General features: G+C 40.8%; 1 protein-coding gene across 1 annotated transcript; it reads left to right on the top strand.

The window, feature by feature from the left end:
* The first annotated feature begins 2,097 nt into the window (after positions 1-2,097).
* On the top strand, positions 2,098-6,624 carry LOC142224814 (uncharacterized). Its single transcript, XM_075294598.1, has 6 exons — positions 2,098-2,107; positions 2,414-2,828; positions 3,119-3,242; positions 3,308-3,444; positions 6,175-6,340; positions 6,532-6,624. Exons 1-6 carry the CDS (start codon positions 2,098-2,100, stop codon positions 6,622-6,624), a joined length of 945 nt encoding a protein of 314 aa, XP_075150713.1.
* The last annotated feature ends 6,286 nt before the right edge of the window (positions 6,625-12,910 follow it).

Genomic DNA, 12,910 nt, shown 5'->3' on the forward strand with positions numbered 1-12,910 from the left:
GACGATTTCAATGTGTGGAAATTTTGGAAAGGAATTGTTACTAATATTAAATTACTGAGCTCCTTAATACACCTTTTTATGCTAAAAGACTACAACTGCAAAAGAAGAGTATAAATCTGCAACCTGAAACTAAGAATTGAGCTTCATATCCTATGCAGGTAATGTTTAAAAAAAATTAAGTTTTAGTTGAACAAAATTAAATTCGAATTATTCTGTTTACTTTCAGAAAAACTAATTTAACCCGGGCTGTCCTAGCGTGACCATATGGTCACATACATTAGACCATCACTAAATCTTCTCGTGTTGATCGCTGATAAACATACCATTGACATTTCAAAATTCGAAAAAATAATTACAGCACAATTCGGGTTAACTTACAGGCTGCTGATTTATTGGAAATCTAGGCGCATCTACATATTAGAAGGAACATGGTTATTATGATAAGGAAAATAATGATTTATATAGTTTATTTTTTCACCCTATAGTTGTTATTGATAGTAATTGTATGTGTAAGTTGTTTTAGAACAAAACACACAAATAATTCCAAAAATAATAAAATGTTGAATATGTTTTATAAGAAACACATATTTCCTTTTATTTCAAATAAAACTAAATACGATTTTGGGGTCGCAATATGTAATTTTTTGATTAAAATGTATAGCCAATTTCAATTAATTATTTAATTGAATGAATCAAATAGTTGATTGATTTTTGTCGCGAAATTAATTAAAATTTTAATTGATGAATTTTATGTTAAAAATCAATCACGTTTTTAATTGATTATATCACACAATTAATTGATTCCGTGACAAAAGTCAATTATATTTTTAAGTATAAATCGTGTTGGTTTTCAATCAAGATGAGAGATTGATACTATCATTTTTGTGATTGAAGCCATTTCAATTAAAAAAAATGATTGAATCCGCGATTTTCGTGATTGAAATAAAAAAAAATTTGTGTGTAGGGCCGATCAAGTCAGTGACCACAAGGACGGTCTCCTGTAGTCGTCAGGGCGAAAATATTTGTCCAAGAACTGTGGAATCTAAATCTCTCAAGGGATGAAACTGTACCTTCAGAATTCGATTATCGATGGCGGAAATTTAGAGATAACCTCAAGTCACTTGAAACCTTTCCCGTTCAACGACATGTCTATAAGGAACATATTTCTCAAAACACTCAACTTCACATCTTCAGCGACGCATCAGAAAAGGCATATGGGGCGGCAGTATCCCAGCAAAAAAAAATGTGGAAGTTCTTCTAAAGGCACAACTTTAAAAGCACTTCCAGAAATGTTATCCCAAAGAAGTTCTTTATTTTAACTGCACAGGAAGTTCATTTGAGTCAATTTTTTAAAACTCGCTTTTTTCATATTTTTAATGGGAATTTTAAATTTTTTATTTCAAATTGATTAAAAACAGACCAAGAGTTTATAAAATGATACAAATTACTTAAATTTTGCCAAAAAAAAATTTTGAATCCATTCTCGAAAACTTGCGAGTTTTTGAAAATACTTGATGTCAAACATTTCAGATAAACGTTAGAATGCTTTAAAAATCATAAAAAAAATTAAAATTTTTTATTTGTCAAAATATCGCAAAATTTCTTAATTCACATCCAAAACACTAAATTCGCATAACACCTTAAGAAGTGATGCAAATTCAGTGCAACGGCTGTTGAAATGGTGGACATCCGTCCTATGACAGGCCCATGTTAAATTAATCGCTTCTGCGCCAATTTTGCACCACTTCAGGATCCAAAAAGAACATTTTCACTACTTTTTTGGCGACGCTTTTTTTGTTGGGTATACTTTAGAACAATCTTACCAAATATGATTATACTTGTAAACCTCCTTTGCGCGAAATCCCAAGTAGCACCCCTTAAACAATAAACGCTTCCAAGGCTAGAATTGTGTGCTGCACAGCTGGGAACTAACTTGGCGGTTAAAGTTGAGCACGATTTAGACATGATGACAGTACCAACATTTTATTAGGCTGATTCTACAATGGTGTTGAATTAGATCAACTCAAGATCATCCTTTTTTCACACCTTTGTTGCTAATCGTATAGTTTCAGTTCAAGATAACACGACGCCTGAACAATGGAGACTCGTTAGTTCCAAGGATAACTCAGCAGACATCATATCAAGGGGATTAGTTACCACAACAACATCAGTTACCACAAACAACTCAATGGTGCACGGACCATTCTTTCTTCATGGAGACGAGAAACATTGGCTCCTGCGTTTCTTCCATCTCCTGATTCGATCATCACTGAAAGAAAGCAGAACTTACACAACCTAATGTTGGTCGTTGAAGCAGAAAACTTCTTGTACAGAATAAACCATAGGAATTCCTTTAAGACACTCCAACGAATTGTTGCTTATGTACTGATATTTAGATTATTTATCGTCATAGTTCTTATCGCACAGCATTCTAACTTCAAAGAAGACGTTCAACAACTGGAGAAGCATAGAGAACTTAAAGGTTCAAGCCAAATCAAAAGTTTGTCACCGTTCTTGGATGAAACTACAATTTTAAAAGTTGGAGATAGACTAGAAGAATCGACTTTTAGTTTTAATGCTAAACATCCCATGCTTTTGCCATTCAACGACCCAATAAGTCGATTAATTTTCGAATCGTTACATAAGGAAAATAAGCATTGCGGCCCTACCGCTCTCCTTGCTATGGTGAGACAACGCTTTTGGCCCATCAAAGGAAAGCATTTGGCTCGGGAAACTGTTCACAAATGTATACAATGCGCAAGATCAAAACCAAAGCTTCTGAAACAAATTATGGGAAATTTGCCAGAAACAAGAGTAACGCCTGCAAGGTCCTTCATAGACGCAGGGGTAGATTATTGCGGACCAATCTGGGTACATTTCAAAACAAGAGGAAAACGACCTCAGAAAGCATACCTTGCGGTATTTTGCTGCCTTTCAACAAAGGCGGTTCACTTAGAACTTGTGACGGAACTTACAACCGATGCCTTCATTGGGGCGTTGAAAAGATTCATTGGTCGAAGGGGCTATTGCCAAAACCTATATTGTGATAACGCTACCAACTTCATGGGAGCAAAAAATCAACTCGCAGAACTTTCAACCTTGTTATTCTCAACGACAGCTCAAGAAAAAATACAACGAGAATGCGCAACCACTTTATACCTCCGCGATCTCCTCATTTCGGTGGACTTTGGAAAGCAGCTGTAAAATCCGCTAAAGGTCTTCTGATAAAGGAAATATGGAGCGCATGCTTGACTTATGAAGAAATGGGAACCATTGTCATAGAGGTTGAAGCAATACTAAACTCTAGGCCACAACACCACTACCAAATAATCCTAATGACTCCGCTGCATTGACTCCGGGCCATTTTATGATAGGAGAACCTCTAACTGCTCAAGTAGACGTCACAGCCCAAGCAATATCATCAACCTTGGCAAAACGATGGGAGTTAGTATCCCGAATAAAACACCAATTCTAGAACAGATGGTCGCAGGAATATCTCAATGAACTCCAGCAGCGTAATAAATGGCAAACTAAGTCCCAAAATCAGCAATTGGGCACTATTGGTTAGGTTAAAGTGGCGGCCCGATTAAGATTCAGGATCACTTAGACTATTCAGTCCATTGTGATACCACATTAACTAAAACTACCTATTACATATGGACACTTCTAGTTTTAACCGCTTAACCTTCTCGATTATTTTCTTCTGTTGAACAAACCAGATTGTTCCAAAAACATTAGAAGACTGCTTAAGTTAATGTTTTCCAGGTCCGCCAGTAATCTAAAGCTATAGATTACTGACACGCACACAAGAGGTGTTTAATTGATTTTCCTCCGCATCATGACAGCTCAAACAATAGTCATTATACTTTGCGCCAATAGTATTTGCAAAATCGCGTATCAGGCAACGACCCGTTATAACAGATATCAGGAGTGATATCTGGCGTCTCGAGAATACTAGCATATCTATTGTGCGGTTTAAGTTTAAATGGGGCCATATTTGCTTGGTGTCGTTACAACCCCTGATATTCTCCCATCGAACATTTGCCATCATGACAGCCTTCTCACGCAGTAAGAGCTTGCAGGTAGCCAGAGACATACCAACAGATTCTAGTTCCCCTGGAATATGTAAGGTAGTTCCTAGCCTTGCTAGCTCATATGCTTCGCAGTTTCTGGTATGTTCCTATGGTCAGGCACCCATATTAGGTGAATATTGTGCTGCGCAGCAATCTCATTGAGAGATTTGCGGCAGTAGATGGCCGTTTTCGAGTTAAGGAACACAGAGTCCAAGGATTTTATTGCAGGTTGACTGTCTGAGTACATATTAATACCAGGGAGCCACCGTGGTGCAATGGTTAGCATGCCCGCCTTGCATACACAAGGTCGTGGGTTCGATTCCTGCTTCGACCGAACACCAAAAAGATTTTCAGCGGTGGATTATCCCACCTCAGTAATGCTGGTGACATTTCTAAGTGTTTCAAAGCTTCTCTAAGTGGTTTCACTGCAATATGGAACGCCGTTCGGACTCGGCTATAAAAAGGAGGTCCTTGTCATTGAGCTTAACATGGAATCGGGCAGCACTCAGTGATAAGAGAGAAGTTCACCACTGTGGTGTCACAATGGACTGAATAGTCTAAGTGAGCCTGATATATCGGTCTAGATAGTGACCTAGTATGGCTGAAATACGTCTCTTTGTGAGAAGTTCGTCTAACAGCCTAAGTATACCTGGATCAACATTCAGAGTTGTCAGTCCATTTAAAATCGAGCTCGGATGGATGTTGTTGAACGCCCCTTTGATGTCTAGAAACGCCACGATTGTGTATTCTTTGGCAGATAGTGTGCTTTTAATAAAGCTGACTAGTTCATATAAAGGGTGATACGGTCAGGAAAAATATTCAGTTAGGCTTTCGCTTTTCCAAATCCGAATTGCCGGGCCTCACGCTTGACACCTGCCATCAGATTTTGTACAACCACCTTGTCCATCTTCTTCGCCGCAGAAAGCCAGTTTGCCTTGAACTGCTGCTCGTCCTTAGCAGTTTCTTTGGTCTTCTTTAGGTTCCGCTTGACAATAGCCTAGTATTTCTCAATTGGGCGGAGCTCTGGCGTGTTGGGAGGGTTCTTGTCCTTGGGAACCACCTGCACGTTGTTGGCGGCGTACCACTCCATGGCCTTTTTACCGTAATAGCAAGATGCCAAATCCGGCCAAAACAGTACGGAACAACCGTGTTTCTTCAGGAAAGGCAGCTGACGTTTATTCAAACACTCTTTCACGTAAATTTCTTGGTTGACAGTCCTGGAAGCTATGAAAATGCTGCTTTTAAAGTCACAGGTACAGATGGCTTGCCAAACCAGATATTTCTTTGCGAACTTTGACAGTTTTATGTGCTTGCAAATATCTGCTACCTTTCCCCTTCCTTTTGCCGTATAAAACTACTTAAAACTTGTAGTCGGCTTTGGGGTAGGTTTTCTCGTCCATTACCACGCAGTCAAACTTCGTCAGCATCGTCGTGTACAGCCTCCGGGATCGCGCTTTGGCCGTCGTATTTTGTTTATCATCGCGATTTGGAGTCACTACCTTCTTGTAAGTCGATAGTCCGGCTCGTTTTTTGGCTCGATGCACGGTTGTAGACGATACACCCAGCTTATTTGCGGCATCTCGGAGAGAGAGGTTAGGGTTTCGCTTGAAACTACCGGCAACTCTCTTTGTCGTCTCAGCGGCTTCCGGTTTTCCAGATTCCTGGCTGCCGACAAACGTTCCCCAAACACTTTAATTACATGTGTAACGGTTGATTTGGCAACTTTTAGCGATTTTGCCAGCTTTGCGTGCGAGTAGCTCGGATTTTCGCGATGCGCGAGCAAAATTTTGATACGATGCTCTTCTTGCTTGGACAGCATTTTGACAACTGAAGAGTGAATTCCAAAATCAAAATAGGAGCAACATTCTACACACACACACCTTCAAAATGAGGGGTGTTGCGGTATTTTGCTGCCTTTCAACAAAGGCGGTTCACTTAGAACTTGTGACGGAACTTACAACCGATGCCTTCATTGGGGCGTTGAAAAGATTCATTGGTCGAAGGGGCTATTGCCAAAACCTATATTGTGATAACGCTACCAACTTCATGGGAGCAAAAAATCAACTCGCAGAACTTTCAACCTTGTTATTCTCAACGACAGCTCAAGAAAAAATACAACGAGAATGCGCAACCACTTTATACCTCCGCGATCTCCTCATTTCGGTGGACTTTGGAAAGCAGCTGTAAAATCCGCTAAAGGTCTTCTGATAAAGGAAATATGGAGCGCATGCTTGACTTATGAAGAAATGGGAACCATTGTCATAGAGGTTGAAGCAATACTAAACTCTAGGCCACAACACCACTACCAAATAATCCTAATGACTCCGCTGCATTGACTCCGGGCCATTTTATGATAGGAGAACCTCTAACTGCTCAAGTAGACGTCACAGCCCAAGCAATATCATCAACCTTGGCAAAACGATGGGAGTTAGTATCCCGAATAAAACACCAATTCTAGAACAGATGGTCGCAGGAATATCTCAATGAACTCCAGCAGCGTAATAAATGGCAAACTAAGTCCCAAAATCAGCAATTGGGCACTATTGGTTAGGTTAAAGTGGCGGCCCGATTAAGATTCAGGATCACTTAGACTATTCAGTCCATTGTGATACCACATTAACTAAAACTACCTATTACATATGGACACTTCTAGTTTTAACCGCTTAACCTTCTCGATTATTTTCTTCTGTTGAACAAACCAGATTGTTCCAAAAACATTAGAAGACTGCTTAAGTTAATGTTTTCCAGGTCCGCCAGTAATCTAAAGCTATAGATTACTGACACGCACACAAGAGGTGTTTAATTGATTTTCCTCCGCATCATGACAGCTCAAACAATAGTCATTATACTTTGCGCCAATAGTATTTGCAAAATCGCGTATCAGGCAACGACCCGTTATAACAGATATCAGGAGTGATATCTGGCGTCTCGAGAATACTAGCATATCTATTGTGCGGTTTAAGTTTAAATGGGGCCATATTTGCTTGGTGTCGTTACAACCCCTGATATTCTCCCATCGAACATTTGCCATCATGACAGCCTTCTCACGCAGTAAGAGCTTGCAGGTAGCCAGAGGCATACCAACAGATTCTAGTTCCCCTGGAATATGTAAGGTAGTTCCTAGCCTTGCTAGCTCATATGCTTCGCAGTTCCTGGTATGTTCCTATGGTCAGGCACCCATATTAGGTGAATATTGTGCTGCGCAGCAATCTCATTGAGAGATTTGCGGCAGTAGATGGCCGTTTTCGAGTTAAGGAACACAGAGTCCAAGGATTTTATTGCAGGTTGACTGTCTGAGTACATATTAATACCAGGGAGCCACCGTGGTGCAATGGTTAGCATGCCCGCCTTGCATACACAAGGTCGTGGGTTCGATTCCTGCTTCGACCGAACACCAAAAAGATTTTCAGCGGTGGATTATCCCACCTCAGTAATGCTGGTGACATTTCTAAGTGTTTCAAAGCTTCTCTAAGTGGTTTCACTGCAATATGGAACGCCGTTCGGACTCGGCTATAAAAAGGAGGTCCTTGTCATTGAGCTTAACATGGAATCGGGCAGCACTCAGTGATAAGAGAGAAGTTCACCACTGTGGTGTCACAATGGACTGAATAGTCTAAGTGAGCCTGATATATCGGTCTAGATAGTGACCTAGTATGGCTGAAATACGTCTCTTTGTGAGAAGTTCGTCTAACAGCCTAAGTATACCTGGATCAACATTCAGAGTTGTCAGTCCATTTAAAATCGAGCTCGGATGGATGTTGTTGAACGCCCCTTTGATGTCTAGAAACGCCACGATTGTGTATTCTTTGGCAGATAGTGTGCTTTTAATAAAGCTGACTAGTTCATATAAAGGGTGATACGGTCAGGAAAAATATTCAGTTAGGCTTTCGCTTTTCCAAATCCGAATTGTCGGGCCTCACGCTTGACACCTGCCATCAGATTTTGTACAACCACCTTGTCCATCTTCTTCGCCGCAGAAAGCCAGTTTGCCTTGAACTGCTGCTCGTCCTTAGCAATTTCTTTGGTCTTCTTTAGGTTCCGCTTGACAATAGCCCAGTATTTCTCAATTGGGCGGAGCTCTGGCGTGTTGGGAGGGTTCTTGTCCTTGGGAACCACCTGCACGTTGTTGGCGGCGTACCACTCCATGGCCTTTTTACCGTAATAGCAAGATGCCAAATCCGGCCAAAACAGTACGGAACAACCGTGTTTCTTCAGGAAAGGCAGCTGACGTTTATTCAAACACTCTTTCACGTAAATTTCTTGGTTGACAGTCCTGGAAGCTATGAAAATGCTGCTTTTAAAGTCACAGGTACAGATGGCTTGCCAAACCAGATATTTCTTTGCGAACTTTGACAGTTTTATGTGCTTGCAAATATCTGCTACCTTTCCCCTTCCTTTTGCCGTATAAAACTACTTAAAACTTGTAGTCGGCTTTGGGGTAGGTTTTCTCGTCCATTACCACGCAGTCAAACTTCGTCAGCATCGTCGTGTACAGCCTCCGGGATCGCGCTTTGGCCGTCGTATTTTGTTTATCATCGCGATTTGGAGTCACTACCTTCTTGTAAGTCGATAGTCCGGCTCGTTTTTTGGCTCGATGCACGGTTGTAGACGATACACCCAGCTTATTTGCGGCATCTCGGAGAGAGAGGTTAGGGTTTCGCTTGAAACTACCGGCAACTCTCTTTGTCGTCTCAGCGGCTTCCGGTTTTCCAGATTCCTGGCTGCCGACAAACGTTCCCCAAACACTTTAATTACATGTGTAACGGTTGATTTGGCAACTTTTAGCGATTTTGCCAGCTTTGCGTGCGAGTAGCTCGGATTTTCGCGATGCGCGAGCAAAATTTTGATACGATGCTCTTCTTGCTTGGACAGCATTTTGACAACTGAAGAGTGAATTCCAAAATCAAAATAGGAGCAACATTCTACACACACACACCTTCAAAATGAGGGGTGTTCAGGTTTTTTAAATGGAAAATTGAAAGAAATACGTCAAGTTTTTATTGACCAAATTTTGACCGTATCACCCTTTAATGCGGCCTCAGTAGACCTTACCTTGGAGTATGCATGCTACCGTTTCGAGTGCAAACTTGAATCGACGCTAGTTCTAAGATAAATATCTATCATCCTCTCCCGAGTCTTAAGTAGGAATAGGATAAGCTGATTGGTCGGAAATCCTTCGCACTCGAGTGAGAGGTTTTTCCCGCTTTAGGTATGAAAACGACTTTTGTTTTCCTCCACTTTCCTGGGATATATGCTAAGTTGATACATCCTACATATATCGCCTACAACCGGAGTAATTCCATCACGTCCGGGGGATTTGAATGGTCCAAAGCAATTTAACGCCCATTTTATTCTAGATTCCGATACAAATTCCTCGATAGGAAACGACTGCTAAGCCCCTGTGGCACCGCCTGAACATGGTTCGACCGTCTGATTTCCAGGAAAATGTGTGTCCAATAGTACCTCCAGCGTCTCCTCACTGGACGTTGTCCAATTGCTAGTACCTTCCGTAGTAGATTTTTCCCCTCGGCTTCCCTCTAGGGCATGCAGCTTTCAGTGAGATGTTGAAGGCCTTAGTAATCCTCTCCACTGCATGTTCGATGTCTTGCACAGTGCTCATATTTGTGTCTGGTATTTCCGGTATCATCATATTGAACGATTCCCTTACCTATTCCAATCAGCTTTCCTACCTCAACTAAGGTGTTAACGGCACATGGAAGCATCTCCCTATAATGTCCCATGTAGACCGAAGGTACCCAATATTTGCATTTGGCTAATTCTAAACTGGCAACGACAGTGCCAGTATTGCACATTGAAGGAAGCAGAAACAAGTTGAGCTCGTTTTAGCAATTATACAGGCTCGATTTACATCATTACCACTATACTGTAATAGTTTGAACACCGGAGTACTTAATTCACATATTTCGTTTCTATAAACATATGGTTCTTGAATAAGAACTACATATATCTATGTCCCCTTTCATCAGGAGAACTTTTAAGGCAGCACATGCAGCCTTACAATGGTGGAAATTTATCTGGAGGATCCGTAGGACCATCGAGATTTTCAACAACCGTCACATCAGCCGCTTCAATCGAGTCATCAAGAATGTCCTCTTCGGAGATTTCGATGACTCTCGTAATAACCATAGGTTCTACTTCGGTGAGTTTTGAGGCTGTAGAAACCTACTCTCGCATATGGAGTCTATCCATGTCTGCATCTTTGGTATCTCCCTTGACTTCGAAAGAGGATCCGCTTATTTCTGATTCAGACAGAGACTTGTCCATTTCCGAATCCTTCAGCTGATCGTTTTTATATACCTTCATTTCGATATAACGAAAGCCATAACATACACGGCCCTGGGACTTTGCTAGATGTGGCAAAGACTGAGTATTCGATAGAAACACTGCATGCCATCTTGGTCCATCCACTTTTTAGGATAAACAAAGCATTTCTGCGTTCCTTGAATCTCTTCCATGAGGGATTACCTCCTTTTTATGTCGTTACCTTAGAAAAGGTTCAACTTCTCAAAGTGTCGCCACCTGTCGACCCGTCTACAGGTCGACTAATTGGGCCTAACTCTTGGTCATTGCCCAAATTTATAACTCCAGTCGATACTGGGCCCTGAAGTTAGCAACCCCGTCGATGAATTCGAATTTCGCTGCATGGTGGCTTAATATGCCACCACACTTGAAATTCGTAGTAGGTACTTATTACGATGAGTTAGTCTGTTAAAAAAAACACGTCCGTTCCGTTCGACGGTTGAATGTCGTAATTAGAGATAACTATAGTCGTAATTAAAGATAACTTGCCTGTCATGAACTGACGACTTGGTAAAGTCATTAAAACTTTCCAGGATCAGATGGTTTCGTCAGGACAGCTGCGGTAAAAACATCAACCGATATCATTAAGCGAGCCATCCACCTAGTCGCTCCTCTCCCTCTAGAACAACCTAATGACGAAAGAGGAGATAATTCGCTTTTCGCTCAACCAAAGCGCCGCATCCATCGACAAATAAAGGGTGATTCTTTTGAGGTTAGGATTTTCATGCATTAGTATTTGACAGATCACGTGGGATTTCAGACATGGTGTCAAAGAGAAAGATGCTCAGTATGCTTTGACATTTCATCATGAATAGACTTACTAACGAGCAACGCTTGCAAATCATTGAATTTTATTACCAAAATCAGTGGCAGAAAATCCGCTTTTTTATCGACAAATTTTGTTCAGCGATGAGGCTCATTTCTGGTTGAATGGCTACGTAAATAAGCAAAATTGCCGCATTTGGAGTGAAGAGCAATCAGAAGCCGTTCAAGAACTGTACATGCATCCCGAAAAATGCACTGTTTGGTGTGGTTTGTACGCTGGTGGAATCATTGGACCGTATTTTTTCAAAGATGCTGTTGGACGCAACGTTACGGTGAATGGCGATCGCTATCGTTCGATGCTAACAAACTTTTTGTTGCCAAAAATGGAAGAACTGAACTTGGTTGACATGTGGTTTCAACAAGATGGCGCTACATGCCACACAGCTCGCGATTCTATGGCCATTTTGAGGGAAAACTTCGGAGAACAATTCATCTCAAGAAATGGACCGGTAAGTTGGCCACCAAGATCATGCGATTTGACGCCTTTAGACTATTTTTTGTGGGGCTACGTCAAGTCTAAAGTCTACAGAAATAAGCCAGCAACTATTCCAGCTTTGGAAGACAACATTTCCGAAGAAATTCGGGCTATTCCGGCCGAAATGCTCGAAAACGTTGCCCAAAATTGGACTTTCCGAATGGACCACCTAAGACGCAGCCGCGGTCAACATTTAAATGAAATTATCTTCAAAAAGTAAATGTCATGGACCAATCTAACGTTTCAAATAAAGAACCGATGAGATTTTGCAAATTTTATGCGTTTTTTTTTTTTTAAAAGTTATCAAGTTCTTAACAAATCACCCTTTACAATGGTTCACCACCTCCAAAATATGCTAACCTCACCACAACCTGCATGCTAGTGATCCTAGCATTATTCCTCTCACTAGTGATGTGCCAACAAGTTTCTTATACTCAGATTAATACCAGGGTTATACATTTTGAGTGTATTGGTAATATTAAGCCAATTCTATCAGAATGGAAACTGCTGATATATTTCGAGCTAGCACCTCTTCATAAAGAACTGCATCTCTTGATCAACGGAACCAATGCCTTAGCGAAAACATGCAATCACTCACACTTCCGCGATCAGGTCACTACATTGATCGAAAAACCCATTTCTACAATATCCAGAAAGATTTGCCGGCCAGTCGCGAAAATCTCGTTATACGTAAGAAACGAGGGGCAATAGATATAGTCGGCAACGTAGCAAATTCATTATTTGGTGTTCTGGACTCAAAATATGCTGAGAAAATGTCAGACACAATCAATATTATTTAAACCGATGAAGCTCCACTGCAAGGCCTACTCCGAAACCAAACCTCATTTCTGGACTCTACCCTTAACCTTATGAAGCAATCAGGAGAGTTTTGAAAAAATAAACTTTAAACTCAGCAGACTCATGAATCTCACAAACAACGAAACTTATTTCAATCGTTGTTGTGGTCTTATTACTAAAATGCATTTTTAAGAAAAGAGCCAACATGCGTATAGCACCACAGCCTGCTCCAAGATCAACATGAGACACTTCAGTGGACCCATCCTAACTCAAAACTTCTACGTAACCGGAATTAGCTTATGCGAGCCTTTCGAAATTATTCACGACCCCCTAGGGGCCGTAATATGTTTATTCTCTATAATTTTGTTTATTTTGTTTGGCAAAATAAAATAAATCTCAAATAGAATAAAAATTGAAT

Source organism: Haematobia irritans, chromosome 2 (assembly GCF_050003625.1).
Source record: "Haematobia irritans isolate KBUSLIRL chromosome 2, ASM5000362v1, whole genome shotgun sequence".
In the NCBI taxonomy this organism is placed as follows: Eukaryota; Metazoa; Arthropoda; class Insecta; order Diptera; family Muscidae; genus Haematobia; species Haematobia irritans.